The sequence below is a fragment of the Corythoichthys intestinalis genome, chromosome 2, assembly GCF_030265065.1.
Source record: "Corythoichthys intestinalis isolate RoL2023-P3 chromosome 2, ASM3026506v1, whole genome shotgun sequence".
Classification (NCBI taxonomy): Eukaryota; Metazoa; Chordata; class Actinopteri; order Syngnathiformes; family Syngnathidae; genus Corythoichthys; species Corythoichthys intestinalis.
In genome coordinates this window covers 41,812,282-41,830,479 of record NC_080396.1, presented here as the reverse complement: position 1 = coordinate 41,830,479, position 18,198 = coordinate 41,812,282, and the positions used below count along the sequence as shown (strand labels likewise).

Here is an 18,198-nt window from a genome sequence, read left to right as displayed (position 1 = left end):
GTTACACTTATTTAGCGCTTTTCCACCTTTCTAGGCACTCAAAGCGCTTTACACTATCTCACCATCCACCTACTGGTGACGCAGCACCAGGAGCAATGTGGGGTTCAGTGTCTTGCTCAAGGACACTTAGACGTGTTCATCAGGGCGGAGAATCGAACCCACAACCTCTGGGTTGGGGGACAATTACTCTACCACTGAGCAATTTGTAAGATTATTATTTTTCAAATAGTATACAGTGCCCTCCAATGCCACCCCAATATGAAACTCTGTCAGTTATCAATTGCACTATATGTGCAATATATTATGGTGCACCAATAACAGTTCATATAGATTACGTAGTCCTTAAAAATATATGCCGAGCAAGGCACACAGGGCATGTTAAACATTTCTCATTGGTACAATTTGTACACAGAGATAAAATAAAAAGCATTTTAAAAACTTACCACCCAAAGTATGCAAAAAATGGCTCAGGGCCTTAAGGGTAAATATACTTATCTTCTGGATCAATCCTTGGTCTATAAGTCCTGTAATTCCTTGAGTGCCCATAGGAAATTTCAGGTTCTTCCCCCACTTATAGATGACTGTGAGAGCAATACTGACAGCATTGGAATCTTTTTCACTCAAGCTCTGATTTAAAAAAAAAAAAAAAAAATCATATGGTTTAATTGAATGTACAATCAAGCAAATAGACCACAGCACCCATTATAAACGAGAAGTAAAATACTAACCTGATTGATGAGAATATCCAGTTTATTCAGAAACTCTGCAGAACATTTGACAGCTTCATTTATGGGTTTTTGCAGGAATCCGCCCAGAGCTGTAATGTTCCTACTCTTGAATGCATCAGCAATTGCTTTTTCCAACTGCAAATAAAAATGTATCTATTTTTCTCCTTTAGTTTTCAACAAAGCTTCAATAAATGTTTACGCTTCTGTTTACTCATGCTGTAACCCCTGCAATATACATGTTCTATTTTGACTGTATCAGTGATTCCCCATAAATAAATACATCTTTGCATTGCTTAAATGTCTGCCTTTTGTGACTTAAGGCCTGATTTATGCTTCTGTGTTCCGTAGACTGCGGCGCGACGGCGTAGACCCTACGCCGTCATTGAGCATTTAAAGTTCTGCGTCAAGGCAACGCGCTACTCTGTAATGCACTCCCAATCCACTCGAGGGGTGTGGCTTTGTCTTTGAATGGTTTTGGAGGATTTTTGCTACATTCCATTAGTTTTCCTCCGATCATAGACAGCAATGGCAAAGGAGAAGGAACATGTGCAGTTGGAGCTGCAGCTAATCAATATCGAACAACAAATGTTGTTAATACAAATCTTGAAGGGCAGGTGACACAGAAGACGTTTGCCGAGGTGTTTGAATGTTTGAAAATGGCGGTGTTGTTGTGCTGAAACAGAAACGAAATGTTCTGAGCGGACCAATCAAAGTCATTTGACGTTCACGTCACCACGCGTTGATGTGACGTGTAGTCGGGATCTTTTCTAGGCGCACGTCAGGCTAGCTGCGGCGTAGCGTCATAAATCGGATCATCGTTAACGGTGTAGGTCCGCCATCAACGCAACGCATAAATCAGCTTTAAGGGGCGCATTTTGCTCCTAAAATTTGAGCTAATGCAATTATCAGTATGTTTTTTTTACTCATACATGTGTGACCAGTAAATAGGCCAATTTGTAAGATTATTATTTTTCAAATAGTATACAGTGCCCTCATACCCACTGTGAAGTATGGGGGTGGGCCAGTGATGCTGTGGGGCTGTTTCGCTTCCAAAGGCCCTGGGAACCTTGTTAGGGTGCATGGCATAATGAATGCTTTGAAATACCAGGACATTTTAAATCAAAATCTGTTGCCCTCTGCCCGAAAGCTGAAGATGGGTTGTCACTGGGTCTTTCAGCAAGACAATGACCCTAAACATATGGCCAAATCTACACAGAAATGGTTCACCAGACACAAAATCAAGCTCCTCCCATGGTCATCTCAGTCCCCAGACCTTGTTTTGTTGGCAAAAGGGGGTTGTACAAAGTATTAACACCAGGGGTGCCAATAATTGTGACACAAATTATTTGATGTCAAATAATTATTTCTTTATGTGGGATTTTTTCCCCCACTGAATAAATGCACTTGTATTGAAAGTTGGATTTTACTCTTTTTATCCATTAAGGTCCCATATTATTTGAATTTTTAAAAAAAAAATTAGAAGCTAAAAAACACATCTTAACCAGGGGTGCCAATAATTATGGAGGGCACTGTATTTTGCTGGGTGTTTCCTCCAGGCATCATTTATTTGCCAGAGGTAAAATTGTAGCGACACAGTGGCGAGTAGAGGAGCTGAAGCAGCCATGTTTAGTTGCAGGGTTGCAACGACAGTGAGAAATAAACAGTCTAGGGCTGTCCCAAACGACTAATTTCCTCCCGATTAGTCAGCCGACTATTTTTACGATTAGTCGACTAATCTAATTTTTTTTTTTTAATTTGTATTTTTTTTACAAATTTAATAATGACATGTTAAAGCTTATTAATTCACAAAAAACATTTTGGAACACCTAAATTTTTTATTAGCGTATAAATAAATAACATATATATCAATAATAAATCACAAACAATGAGGTCAAATGCTGCTGGCATTAACTGGTGCAAAAAAATGTAAACAGAAACACTGTGACTTCACCTTTTTAAAAGGAGTCAAAACAATTCTTACTCTTTTTGCGGTATGTCATTGTCTATTCTGTTCTAAATGTTAAAATGAATTGCAATGTCCCGGACAATCATTTTCAGAATACTTTGTGTGAGTTCAGATGCTCTTTCCGGTGTGAATTCCGCATTTTTTGGGGAGGGGAAAAATTGTTCAACTTTTGTTTGTTTTAACTTGAAGATAACGCAGAGGGCACACTGAAATATTACCACAATTATTTTGAATGAAAGGCACACATACCCACAGTAACAAAAATTAAGTATATAGTATTAATTTTATAGTATACTACTATATGTAAAACTTTATAATATTAAATAACTAACATTAGTGCAGTCATGGATTACAGTAAGCAGGCCAGTGGTGTTTCCATATATATTTTTTATTATATTATGTATATACAGGATATATGTATATATTTTCCCTAAGAGGGAGCTTCCATGATCTTAATAAATTTAATAATAATTAAAAATATATATATAATTATATTAATTATTTTATTCAATAAAAATGAGGGTTGTTACGACGCACATAAAGGCAACTTCCATTTAAAAATCGTTAGAGAGTTATGTGGATTTACAATCCGCTAGCTTGTTGTTTCTTGTTGTCTTCGTAAATTATACTTGGGTGACGGCGCTTCAAGTGTTCGTTTATAGCTGACGTGCTACCGTGGTATGCGAGCTCAGCTTAGCAAAGAGTACACACAGTGGCACCCTCCATATTTTCCTTGAAATAATTTCAGGCTCTGGCTATTCTGGTCCGCTTTTTTGGCTTTATGCCGCTTTTACGTGTTACCATTTCCGCCCTTTTTGGAAATTGGCGGTGTTTTCAACTCCTCACCGGCGATTCACTTGGCTCGTTGTCGTCGGTTTGTCTGGGTTCGTCCGATTTCCTCTTCGGGAAGGCGGCGGCGTGCATAAAAACACCGAGAGGCGTCGGATGGCTCTTTAAGGATACTTTTATTGACCAAAACAAAAACGTGGGGGATGAAGCCACTCAACTCGGCGCTACCCGCAGTACTTTTCCAACTCGCCAATCTCGCTCCCTCTCTCTCGCTCGCTCGCCCACTTTCTTCCTCTTTGCTCAATCTGACAACGCCGGTCACACTGAAATAACAGCGGCGCCCTTGGGGATGCCAGTAACAACCGCTTGTATCGCGGGTTCCCGCCATTCTAAACTTTATCATGTATGTATTTTTTTTTAACCCGTCATTACCCGCCGACGGTATCTTTTGACCGTCGACGCATTTACATCATCGATGACGTCGACAACGTCGACTAGTCGGGACAGCTCTAAGTGAGAAATAAACAGTCTGTTGCAAAGTATGCTTAAAGGTAGTCAAAACTAAGGCGACGAGCATGACTGAATTTGTCTGCATTTTTAACTTGCCGACATTGGGGTGGCAATTTTGTTCTGCGCAAGGCAAATAATGAAAATTATCACAGTATGTATCTTGTTCAGGTATGCCAAGGTCATTTTGTTTCTCAGGCAAAATTCAGGGCAATTTGATCTCCATCTTTTGGGCCTAGCAAATTATGGATATTAATTTTACACGCCCTTTTTACCGATCCTTTTTGCAAGTAATGAATACAGATAAGAAAATAGTCAGATAAATATTCATATTTACTGATGATTATCTTGTTGTCAAATGAAATAGCCCTTAAATTGTTTTTTTTTAAGTCTAGAAAAATTATGTGCTTTCGGACAGAATGCACGCTTTGCAAGTAGTTTCTTTGTTTTTGGTTTTCTTGGAAAAAATAAATAACTCATTTATTAAAAAAAAAAAAACAACAACTTATTTATCATGAAATGAAACAATTTCGCCGTGGCACAACATGGTGCAGTAGGTAGCTTCCCACGCAGCCCACCACCACCGCTTAAAAAAAAAAAAAAAAAAAAAAACACATTGCAGAATGAAAGCACAGTTGTCCTCCCGCCTTGTGACAAAATGCATACACATTGTGGTGACAATTAAAAGTTGCGAAAGAGTGTTGAAACAATGTAATAAACTGTACCTCTGACGCCATTCTTCAGTTCTTCATTGAGTAAGTAGGATTAGGTCCTATGTTAAAGACATCTGAGGGGGGAACATTCACAAACAACACCGCACTCCAGTGAAATTTCAAAGTTGAGAGACCTTATTAGTTACGTTTACAGGTGGGTAGTAACACATTATATTTACTGCGTTACGTGTACTTAAGAAAAACATACTTCTTAGAGTAGTTTTACCACGCAATACTTTTTACTTTTAATTGGGTAGATTTGTGAAACACTACTCTTTCACTACTTTGGGCTACAATAGAGGGGTTATTTTTCTTTTTTATTCTACATATTGACTTTTTTTGCCAGACATGATTTATTTTTGCCAGACTATGGCTGTCTGACCACATGATTCTATTATACCAATCAGAGGTAACAATGTTTTTCTCCACTAGAGGGCTAGTGCTCTTTGGATGGGTGATGTTTCAATGGCGTACCGCAAGCAACACGTCACTTCTGCTCATTAATATTCATGACATTAGCTACTGTTGCTAAGTAGGGACAAGCCATCGTTTGTCCCTAATAGGAAATGAATGGAAATCGTGTACGAAGGAGATGCTTACAGAGCTAAATCTACCAATTCTCTCCGAAAATGATGTGCCTGGTGCCAAATTCACTGGCAAAGATGTGGAAGAACATAAAAATGTTCAGTTAAAGAGATGGCTTGAGTGTCGAAGGCTGAAAAAGACGAAAAAAACGAGCCAACCTAAGCATAGCCTTAGCTTTTTTATCGACACGACTGACAATGACACTCTCCTGTTTCAACAAGCTATCCTTTACCATCAGCCCTGTCTGTCTTATATATCCTCTGGTTGTCCTACGTCTCTTACCGTTCTTGGGGGTAATTTAGTTAGCTTTGTGTAGCGATCGCAAATGCTACTCAGTGACAGCCAACGAACACTTAATTTTTTCACTGATAATACATCTTAATTCTTTAATTTATTTACACTTCCCCCTTACAAAAGTTTTTTTTTTTTTAATATATATAACAGAAACGGTAACAGTAGCAGTCAGATACCATTGTAATTCTTTTCAGGTCATTCATTGTCAGACAGAAGCAGTACGGCACAACGTTACGCTAAAAAAATAAGTTAAAAATATAAAAATGGCTTACCTCTTTGTCCTCTGAAAGACCATGCCAACCCAACATAATGTTTTATGCATATGAAATGTGAATGGATTCACCGAGCTGGTGTTAAAGTCCGCGCAAGTTGATACAGTCTTCACATTTTTTCCTCCCGAGTTTTTGGTTTCCGGAAACGTATGAAGAAAACATCCTTCATGTGTCGTAATGTCTAGTCGTTTCTACAAGTACCAAAAAAGCAATGCGTGATCGGCAAGTTCGTTTTTGAAAGATTACCGGAGAAAAGTAGCACAAATTACGTTGCGTCTATGTGAGGGCGGGTCTATAATGTCCCACTTCGGCTTCACTTCCGCTTTATGATGCGACGTCACGGTCTAAAAATAGCCTGCGTGCGGTACGCCATTGTTGTTCTGGTCTTGAAGCAATTTGATTTGATCTTTAGGCCTAGTGTGGTTATGTAATATAGGTTATATTATATTAAAATAATAACAGTTCATTTAGATGAAGTTGTGCTTGGAAAAAAATACACCATTATTTAAAAAAATAATATAGCCATTGTAAGCAGTTAACTCAGTGCTTGAATATTCTTTTCAACGAATACACTTATTACTTCAATTTGAGTAAATTTTTGGATGACTATTTTTACTTTTTCTTGAGTAATCTTATATTTAGAAGTAATTCTACTCTTACTTGAGATAAAAGTTTAGCTACTCTATCCACCTCTGGTTTTATTCATCTGTAAAAGTCATATTGCAATAGAGCTAAATTTTCACTCGAAAGCCAAATCTCATATATCTGCGTCAGATAATGTAAACTGCAAAGGGTGGATAGAGGGTGTAATTGATTTGCGCTCATAAAATGTTCTTTTGTTGTTACGTTTTTTTCTTCGAAGGACAAAAAAATTATAAACTGTATATAAATATGTCCTAAAATTACTGTGTAGTTTTCTCCGTAGCGCGATATAAAAACCACACCGAGGGTTTATGCAAGCTAGCTTCCCGACTTGTTAAGTTAGCATTACTTCCAGTCGTCGAAAATGCACATATTTTTAAACATGTAAATAACCTTTAAAATGGATTTTGCTTAACAGTTATGTGGGCTCCAATAAAAACATTCACAGTGACCGTGAGTTAGTGTGAAATGTTGCTTAAAAATCAGGTTTCCTTACTCGTCTTGTCCTCCGGTATGGTGTACCGAGCCAGCTCCGGTGTCCAATGAGCATTGAGTAGGTAACGATTTCCCGCTAATTACATAGCTAGCTACAGGGTCAAAAACGGATCAATTCAATCAACAGGTGTTGTGCCGAAAAATAGCCGCCCTGCGTGAAATATCCCCCCTTGTCGGGAGCGCGCACACGCCACTCGCACATCGATACACCACAGCGATTATACTCCAAATTCATTCAATGCTCGCTATCATTATTTGCTTTGTCATCGAGCCTGTAAAGAAATGACTTTAAAACAAGTTAAAAGAATTTACTTAGGCGAAATAAAAGTTTTCCCTTACCGATCGAAATAACACAGCCTCTCCATACCAATCGTTGGACACGTAAACGACTATCTTTTACAGTGAATATGTATTGATAAATGTTATGTGCTTTAATAGACCCTTTTACACCCAAGTAAACGGTCAATTTCTAATCAGACGAAACAGAAGGCGTTTTCTGCGGGCTTTGTGTTCATCATCACACCACACTTAGCATATGAATACATTTTGCTCTGCTTGAACTAATAAATCTCATACCTGAGCGATTCTCATTGGGATATGGTCGTGAAAACCTGTAGACAAATACATTTCTGTTCGAAGATGGTTATGTGGCCCAGTCCACGATTTGTTACCAAAATAATAATAATAAGATTAATAATAATAATAATAATACATTTTATTTATAACGCATTTTACATTTGAAAAACAAATCTCAAAGTGCACATTACCATGTAAAAAATAAGACTAAGAATAAAAGAGTAAAATAAAAACAGACAGAGATAAAATAAAAAACAAATCAGATAAAAGTAAGATAATCATAATAATTTTAAATGTCATTTAAAAAATAAATATACATTTGTTTAAAACTAGAATTATAAAAAATATAAACATTTGTTCAAAACCATTATTTAGCAGATTATGACATGTTCCCGTCAAAATCTTTTCTTTTTTTTTTTAAACATGAAAATAGTATTAACCTTAAAGTGCTTGTGACACGAAAAAGCATGTTTATTTCATAATACACGCGGTATTTTATGCTCCTGAATGATATGGACCGCTTGGATGTGTGTGGAAGCGATCGCTATATTTATTTAGTTTTTTGAATCCCGCGCCAGGAAAATGAGTGACTTCCGGCTTCGGTCTCGCATTGAGGAGGAGGGCGCTGTGACGTGTACGGTAGAAGACGTCCTCTTCACGCTACAGTGTACTGTTGTGTATGAGGACGAAGGATTCAGCTGATTTGGGGGATTAATACTTTTATTTTTTGCATCACGCCAGCCAAACGGCTGCAGAAAAATCATTCTGTATGCGGGAGAGGCGTATGCGCCTTTTTGGAGTTTCAAAAGGTTCCCATTCACCGTGGATATTTACTGTGGGACCATTGGACTTACAAGGAAGTGAGTAAACATCTTGTTTTGTATTATGTCAAATACGAATACAGTGATTACAAAGTAAACACTATAAAATTCCTTTAAATAAAGGACTACTTACGTTTGATCATTGATAGGCATGTAAAAAGCTATCCTCACGCTCATTAGCAGTTAGCTGTTAGCACGTTAGCTACACAACAATTCCAGCCACCCTCCTCCAGGGAACGAACTGTAAATTGCTCTCCGCCGGGCGGTTTGCCGATCCGCAAAGAAACTCGACAACCGGGTCTTCATGTCAAATAATCCAGGCTAGTTATGTGTGATTTTCCACTTCGAAGACTTTGAAACATCCCTCGGTTCGGGTTAGCATGTCGGCTAGCTGTCACTCCTTCTGGTCTGTTTACATTCTCCGAAGCCGGGGAAGGGAAATGACATATGTCCGATTTAGGTGTCATAAAATATCGTTCGGCAGGTGTGACAGTAAAGGTAAAGTCGACTGTTTTGACCATTATGGAGTAATTTTGCCATGTCGTCTTGAATAAATGAATTTTTATTATTTTATATTCCATTTAGCACAAGTTATTTGTCATGACCATGCCATTTATTTAGCAATTGGGGAAAGTACTTGGGTAAAAAGAATATCCTGTAAAAATATTGAAGTAAAGAGACAGAAACAATGACATTTTGCCGCTCTCTTCGTCGCGTTTTCCTCATTGTGAATAGTTCCCCCTCGACGGGCTGACTGGTCCTTCTCAAGCCATTTATATAGCTATTGGGGAAAATACTTGGATAAAAAGAATATCCTGTAAAAATATTGGGAGTAGAGAGACTGAAACAATGACATTTTGCAGCTCTCTTTGTCTCGTTTTCCTCGTTCTGAACAATTCCCCCTCAATGGGCTGAATAGTAAAACCGATGAGCCTAGTCTACCGCTGACGTCATCCACCTGTTGGGGACGCTAAAGCCCTATAATTGTAGGCGTGGCTAACAGGCAGATTAAAAGACTAATTTCTCGTCATCTGCGCTTTGCTAAATTGTTGTATATGGTCGAATCGTCTCAAAATATGATTCTAATTCACATAATAATGCCATTTAAGACTTTTTTTCTGGTGTCGTATGCTCTTTAATGCACCATGAAGAAGGCAAGACAGAAGATGGATCGTTTGAGAATTATTGGTTGCCCTTGAAATTCACAACGGTTACTCATAGTTGGTCTACCATTTCACAGTTAAAAGTACTCCCTGCTGACTGCAACAGAACCTGTTTTAACCTGACCAAAACTGTCCCGCCTGTCTATTTCTGGCTAGGAAGGTCACACATCTATCAAACTCACTACAGTTACTCATACTAGGTCCACCGTTGCACAGTGAAAAACATTTCTTGCTGGCTGCAACAGAACCTGTTTTAAGAGGGAGGCCCATTTCAGGTCAAGTGCTGACCAAAACTGTCCCGCCTGTCTATTTCTGGCTAGGAAGGTCACACATCCATCAAACTCACTATGGTTGAGTATGGTTGATTCAAATTCAAGACATCCTTTATAGTATATCAACTGCGTTGTTGTTGATAATATTACATCAAATATGATCTTAGTATTCTGAAACACAATTGATCATTTGTCCCTCACAATTGATCATTTGTCCCTCAAATCACCATATTTTGAACATTTTGAACTCTGTAGTACTGACTAGATACAGCAAGCCCAACGACACAAATATGGCTGCTGATTGACAATGCTGAAAATCTAGCTTTCATCACCGCTTACTCTGTGAACACCTTTGAGGTGAGGCCCTTAAAACCTATTAAGATGCATGGAAGGATTCCAATGTTTTTCAAACGCTCTAGAGAGTTGGAGGCAAATCTTACATCCTGTGTGTAAAAAAATATGGCGCACGCCATGGTTTTAAACTTTTTATGCAATAACCAGAGAACATACATGACAAAATTCAACACAACACAGCAAATTCACTCTTTCATAGTCAGAGTAAACCAGTTCCAAAGTGCAAACATGATATGAATTCTGTTGAAGGCCTTGCATCAATAGATCTCAATGGGAACAACCAAATAGTGTAAAGATTAAGCAATGTTTCCAAACACACATGTATACAAACAAACAAAAATAACAAGAGTAAATTACAATCAAATGAATAAATTAAATATAACATGTAAGTAATGTAAACAGTGCAAGCAAGTTTAACATATATGTATGGTATGAATATACTGTACATACAGGCTGGTTTAATTTTGACTATACAGTATAATATAAGAATTGTTGTTTCATGTATTTGATTTAGCCTTTCATAAAATATTGTATTATCAAATATATAATTCGAGGCACTGTTATTACTTTATTAATTCAGTGATTAAATATTGACATAGAAATGCAATGTAATCAACAAATGCAATGTCAACACCATAACCACGATTCAGATAGTCTAAGAGCTGAACTAATGTTTTGTTTGTCCTGGAGTCAGATTATTATGAAAATGTTTGATTGTGCAACGGTGGACCTAGTATGAGTAACTGTAGTGAGTTAAAACAGGTTCTGTTGCAGCCAGCAGGGAGTACTTTTAACTGTGCAATGGTGGACCTAGTATGAGTAACTGTAGTGAGTTTGATGGATGTGTGACCTTCCTAGCCAGAAATAGACAGGCGGGACAGTTTTGGTCAGCAATTGACCTGAAATGGACCTCCCTCTTAAAACGGGTTCTGTTGCAGCCAGCAGGGAGTACTTTTAACTGTGCAACGGTGGACCTAGTATGAGTAACTGTAGTGAGTTTGATGGATGTGTGACCTTCCGAGCCAGAAATAGACAGGCGGGACAGTTTTGGTCAGCACTTGACCTGAAATGGGCCTCCCTCTTAAAACGGGTTCTGTTGCAGCCAGCAAGAAATGTTTTTCACTGTGCAACGGTGGACCTAGTATGAGTAACTGTAGTGAGTTTGATAGATGTGTGACCTTCCTAGCCAGAAATAGACAGGCGGGACAGTTTTGGTCAGCAATTGACCTGAAATGGACCTCCCTCTTAAAACGGGTTCTGTTGCAGCCAGCAGGGAGTACTTTTAACTGTGCAACGGTGGACCTAGTATGAGTAACTGTAGTGAGTTTGATGGATGTGTGACCTTCCGAGCCAGAAATAGACAGGCGGGACAGTTTTGGTCAGCACTTGACCTGAAATGGGCCTCCCTCTTAAAACGGGTTTTGTTGCAGCCAGCAAGAAATGTTTTTCACTGTGCAACGGTGGACCTAGTATGAGTAACTGTAGTGAGTTTGATAGATGTGTGACCTTCCTAGCCAGAAATAGACAGGCAGGACAGTTTTGGTCAGCACTTGACCTGAAATGGGCCTCCCTCTTAAAATAGGTTCTGTTGCAGCCAGCAAGAAATGTTTTTCACTGTGCATTGGTGGACCTAGTATGAGTAACTGTAGTGAGTTTGATAGATGTGTGACCTTCCCAGCCAGAAATAGACAGGCGGGACAGTTTTGGTCAGCACTTGACCTGAAATGGGCCTCCCTCTTAAAACAGGTTCTGTTGCAGCCAGCAGGGAGTACTTTTAACTGTGAAATGGTAGACCAACTATGAGTAACCATTGTGATTTTCAAGGGCAACCAATAATTCTCAAACGATCCATCTTCTGTCTTGCCTTCTTCATGGTGCATTAAGGTTAATACTATTTTCATGTTTAAAAAAAAAAAAGAAAATATTTTGACGGGAACATGTCATAATCTGCTAAATAATGGTTTTGAACAAATGTTTATATTTTTTATAATTCTAGTTTTAAACAAATGTATATGTATATTTTAAATGACATTTAAAATTATTATGATTATCTTACTTTTATCTGATTTGTTTTTTATTTTAGCTCTGTCTGTTTTTATTTTACTCTTTTATTCTTAGTCTTTTTATTTTTTACATGGTAATGTGCACTTTGAGATTTGTTTTTCAAATGCAAAATGCGTTATAAATAAAATGTATTATTATTATTATTATTATTAATCTTATTATTATTATTTTGGTAACAAATCGTGGACTGGGCCACATAACCATCTTCGAACAGAAATGCATTTGTCTACAGGTTTTCACGACCATATCCCAATGAGAATCGCTCAGGTATGAGATTTATTAGTTCAAGCAGAGCAAAATGTATTCATATGCTAAGTGTGGTGTGATGATGAACACAAAGCCCGCAGAAAACGCCTTCTGTTTCGTCTGATTAGAAATTGACCGTTTACTTGGGTGTAAAAGGGTCTATTAAAGCACATAACATTTATCAATACATATTCATTGTAAAAGATAGTCGTTTACGTGTCCAACGATTGGTATAGAGAGGCTGTGTTATTTCGATCGGTAAGGAAAAACTTTTATTTCGCCTAAGTAAATTCTTTTAACTTGTTTTAAGGTCATTTCTTTACAGGCTCGATGACAAAGCAAATAATGATAGCGAGCATTGAATGAATTTGGAGTATAATCGCTGTAGTGTATCGATGTGCGAGTGGCGTGTGCGCGCTCCCGACAAGGGGGGATATTTCACGCAGGGCGGCTATTTTTCGGCACAACACCGGCTCCCTCGAGAAAAAACGGCTCCCTCGAGAAAAAAAAAAAAAAAAAAAAAAAAAAAAAAAAAAAAAAAAAAAAAAAAAACGAGGTGTTACAATGCTTTACACTACCACAATGTGGACACTTCGTGTACTCACTTGACAGTTTCGCATTGGGAAGAACCTAGTCAGTAAAGCACTGCGGATACTACAAAGGCCTGAGAGGTATAGTCATTGTGGAGACGCTGAAGGACAGCGGCTTGACTGTTGAGATGAGCGCATAGGAGGGGCCTGAGAGGTACGCTCTGCAGCCAGACCCCTCTATAGACCCTACCCACGTGACGTCACAACTCCGCTCTCCTGAATGGTACCGCCCAATTGTCCGTCAAAACATAGTGTTAACCTGTTACGGCTACGTACATTCCTCCTATTTACGGCGTGTTTTTCTGCTCCTTAACATTAATAATCAAAATGGTGAAGGCGTGTGTGGCTTTTGGTTGCACTAACAGAGAAGATGGAAGGAGAGACTTGAAGTTTTACCGTATTCCGAGGGATCCAAAGAGGAGAGCGAAATGGACGGCTGCAATTCGACGTGAAAACTGGGCACCAAAAAATCACCACAGACTATGTAGTAGTCATTTTATATCGGTAAGATGCATTTAAGATATACTTAGAGGGTTTTGGGCTGACAAATAACCACAATTAAGATCATTGCTAGGCTAATCGCCGACAACATACACGTATGTATGTAGTGAGAGTGCTATCGCTAAACCATATAAACATTAAAAGCCTTAACTCCATTGACAAACGACATGAAATACATTAGACTTGACAGTGGATGTTAGCAATAACAAAAGATTTTGAATTGAAAATTTCGTAACTCACCTTTCCAAGCACAAGATAGATTCCTGCCGAATTTTCGTGGACGAGGAACTGTTTCACCCAACCAGCAACGAAGTATTTATAAGCCTCCAAGCTCTTGAAGTTTTTCAAATTTTCGTGAGAATAGGCTGATTTTGTGTGGACAAGATAATATCAGCGTAGCAGATGTCAGGCAGACAGGGCGAAGACAGTGGGTCGAAAAACATCGATTTGGGCATCAAATATGGATCTGGCGACTGTATAGAACGAAGCTTTTCCACATAACGCCTTTTATGCAACACATCCAGTGAGTTTACGGCATCAGAAAGCACCGGGTCTTCCATGAAATGCATTTTAAATTCCTCGATCAATTGAAACCAATGCTAATACAGAGACAAAATGACGGACAAGTGGGCGGAACCATATAGCGATCACGTGATTTTGTGACGTCGGTGGGTAGGGGTCTATAGACTTATTCTCATTGTTTTCAATTAGTCGTGCAATTTATAGAGCAATTCATGGAAGCTCCGGTGTTATCTGACGCTGGAAACTCATTGGATGCGTTGCATAAAAGGCGTTATGTGCAAAAGCTTCAGTTTATCCATTCGCCAGATCCATATTTGATGCCTAAATTGATGTTTTTCGACCCGCTGTCTCCGCCGTCTCTGCCTGACATCTGCTACCCTGATATTTACAACCATCTTGTCCACACAAAATCAGCCTATTCTCACGAAAGTTTGAAAAACTTTAAGAGCTTGGAGGCTTATAAATACTTCGTTGCTGGTTGGGGGAAACAGGTCCTCGTCCACGAAAATTCGGCAGGAATCTATCTTGTGCTCGGGAAGGTGAGTTACGAAATTTTCAATTCAAAATCTTTTGTTCTTGCTAACATCCACTGTCAAGTCTAATGTATTTCATGTCATTTGTCAATGGAGCTAGGGCCTTTAATGTTTATATGGTTTAGCGATAGCACTCTCTCTACATACATATATAATGTGTAATAAATATGAAGTGCGATAGCACTACTCCAGATTGTCCCTAGTTGAATTTATTTTTTAGCTTTTGACCTCAATAGTGAAATTGTAAATTAATTGTATGACAACTGTCTTATTATCCCCTTATAATTATATATTTTCAGGTAGTTCATTCACAACGTCTGAGTGTATGTTGTCGGCGATTAGCCCTAGCAATGATCTTAATTGTGGTTGTCAGCCCAAAACCCTCTATATATTAAATGCATCTTACCAGATATAAAATGACTACTACATAATCTGTGGTAATTGTCTGGAGCCCAGTTTTCTCGTCGAATTGCAGCAGCCCATCTCGCTCTCCTCTCCGGGTCTCTCGGATTCCGGTAGAACTTCAAGTCTCTCCGTCTATCTTCTCTGTTATTGCAACCGACCGCCACACACGCCTTCACCATTTTGATTATTAATGTTAACGAGCAGAAAAACACGCCATAATAGGAGGAAGTTACGTAGCGGTAATGCATCAACAGTGATGAGTTGACGGACAATATGGCGCGGGGGCGTGGTTGTGACGTCATGTGAGTAGGGTCTATTCTCGAATTCTGACATGCAGCCCAAATCAAAGACCAAAATCAGACTATTAACTTTATCTGACATTATCTACATGGCGATACTCAAGCTGGTTTACTAGCCTATTAGGGACCATCCGCAAATGGCATCACTCAGACATAACTTAATCTCTAAAAATCAATTGAAACACCTTTCTCATTCTGATTGCTGTACTAGCCGGCAATGGAGGACCGTCAAGCCAGCAGATATTCGTGGTCGTGGTTCTCTGGTCAAATCAGCGACCCTAAATTAACGCACCTATAACCGAAGCATTACAACAAATTCATTCAAATGATCCCGACAAAATTACGATTATTTTGATTTTATTTTTTAAATATTGATACATTTAAAAGAAATAGTTTGAAGTATGTGAGTAATCAGACATTTCCACTATTATCACGAATCTTCGTTAGTACTCATACAGAGATCTGGTTTTACAGTATCACACAAATGAGAAATGTAAGCTTCTCAAAGAACGAAACAAGACAATCTAACTTGAAGTTGCTTTCTGGACTAAATATTCATAATTCTGAGTGTATGAGTTGTCAGAGAAGCCCACTATATTCGTCAATCTTGGCGAGCACATATCTAGAAAATCTGGATTTACATGATCAGAAATAACTGGTGCAATCTCCAGCTGCAAATGTAGCACTTTTAATTTTAAATTTCTTAAGTGTTGTTGCAATAAAAATGAAGCTATGTATGTGAGTAGTCAGATGTCCACTACTAATACTGAGCAATCTTGGCCAGTACTTTGAATTGTAAATTTACTATATTTACTCAATTATGACTATTAATGGGGACCAGAACCGACCACGTAAAGTGAAAAATCATAAATCAGCCCCCCCACCCCACACACATTTTTTTTTTTAACGGAAAACACAGACAAGGCAGAAAATGCAGTTTCTGCTCTTGCACTCCTCTTTAAATGAAACTGCTGTATTTTAAGCCAAAACAACTGTTGTGTTTGATAGAACAATGTCTATATGCTGCCATGGCAGATTCATGGCGCATGAAGCCCCCAAACTATTTTTAGTTTGTCCGTTTTACCCTGGAAACCCCCATTTACAGACGTCACGCAACCACATTTGTTTGAACCCAGCCATAGAACAAAGGTAATTAATTATATCTATTATTCAAAATGTCTGTAATTTTTAGCTTAGAATCAATAATTGATGTCTCACATTTCGTTAAAAAAAAAAAAAAAAACGACTTTAAAAAATTATTCACTCGCATATTTGAAACTTTTAAACAAATGTCACAATGAAAAAAATAACGTCTGTAAAAAAGTCACGGATATCGACCTCATACTTATCGTCAAATTTTTTTTTTTTTTTGTTACTATCACATTTTCGGCCAACTTTCAAAATTGTCCGATTTTTGAACTGGAGGGAATTTAAAAAAAAAAAAAAAAAAGTTTTTTAAACAGCAAAACCCTATCTGGAGGTGAGAGCACGCGAGAGCAGAATTACAGACGCCAGACTTTAACGAGATATTATCGCATACTTACCTTGTTTCGATCCAAACGAGATATTATCGCATACTTACCTTGTTTCGATCCAAAAACTCCATGTAGCATGTACCACTGAGTGTCAAGACACAGCTGTGAATGGCCACAGCTGGATTTTGGGGGGATTTTATGGGTGAAACATGGTAATTTAACAAGGGTCGCGATGCAGAAATCAAGCAGTGGTCAAGATTTTTTTTTCATATATTTTCTCTTCTAAACTTTTTTTTTTTTTTCCAAATTTTTATTTGTTTGAATCGATTATTTATCATCTGACATTTCGGAGAAAATGCGACAGTAACAAAAAAAAAAAAAAAAAAAATACAATTAAGCGATAGTTATGAGGTACATATCCGTGACTTTTTTACAGACGCCATTTTTTTCATTGTGACATAATTTGTGTAAAAGTTTCAAATAGGTGAGTGAATAATTATCTAAAGCCGCTTTTTTAAAAAATAAAATATGAGACATCAATTAATGGTTCTAAGCTAAAAACGACATTTTGAATAATACATATAATTAATTACCTTCGTTTTATGGCTGGGTTGAAACAAAAGCGGTTATGTGACGTCTGCAAACGGGGGTTTCCAGGGTAAAACATACAAATTAAAAATAGTTCGGGGACTTAATGCACCATGAATCTGCTATGGCAGCATATAGACATATTGTTCTATCAAACATAACAGTTCTTTTGGCTTAAAATACAGCAATTTATTTCAAAGAGGGGTGCAAGATCAGCAACTTATTTTTCAGCCTTGTCTGTGTTTTCAGCCATATATTATATATATATCATGCAAATCAATCATTTTCCATGCCGCTTTTTCCTCACAAGTGTCATGGGGATGCTGGAGCCTATCCCAGCTAACTCCAGGCAGTAGGCGGGGTACACCCTGAATTGGTTGCCAGCCAATCGCAAGTATAACATGAAAATATTAATTATAAATAACATACATAAAGGAATGTATAATATACATAGGTTGGACAAAATAATGGAAACACCTTAAAAAAAATCAACAAACACTAATATGGTGTAGGTCCGCCTTTTTGCCGCAATTACAGCCTCAATTCTCTGATATATTGATTCATACAACTTGTGAATTGTTTCCAAATGAGTTTTAAGCCATTCTTCAGTTAGAATACCCTCTAACTCTTTTACAGATGATATCGGTGGAAATCGATGTCTTAACTGAATCTCTAAAACTGACCAGAAATGCTCAGTAATGTTGAGGTTTGGGGATTGTGCCGGCCATATGAGATGCTTATGTTCAATGATTATGATGCCAAAATGTTAGGTGTTCCCATTATTTTGTCCAACCCAAG

At 38.0% G+C, this 18,198-nt stretch overlaps 1 protein-coding gene across 7 annotated transcripts in view; it reads right to left on the bottom strand.

Moving 5' to 3' along the window:
* The window catches only part of LOC130932177 (synaptonemal complex protein 2-like), a 41,867-nt gene extending 34,744 nt beyond the window's left edge, over positions 1–7,123 (bottom strand). For 4 of the 7 annotated variants that reach the window (XR_009060830.1, XM_057861657.1, XM_057861648.1 and 1 more), the window contains exons 1-3: positions 6,993–7,116; positions 729–863; positions 496–627 (exon numbers count right to left, since the gene is read on the bottom strand). Coding sequence is in view for 6 of the 7 variants with exons in the window: in XM_057861657.1 (XP_057717640.1) it covers positions 496–627; positions 729–863; positions 6,993–7,046 (321 nt within the window). In the remaining variant the exon portion in view is untranslated. Of the gene's footprint in view, positions 1–495; positions 628–728; positions 864–4,715; positions 5,286–5,854; positions 6,962–6,992 lie in introns of those variants that run through there. The other 3 variants (XM_057861664.1, XM_057861672.1, XM_057816946.1) reach the window with 3 other exon arrangements.
* Positions 7,124–18,198: the final 11,075 nt, after the last annotated feature.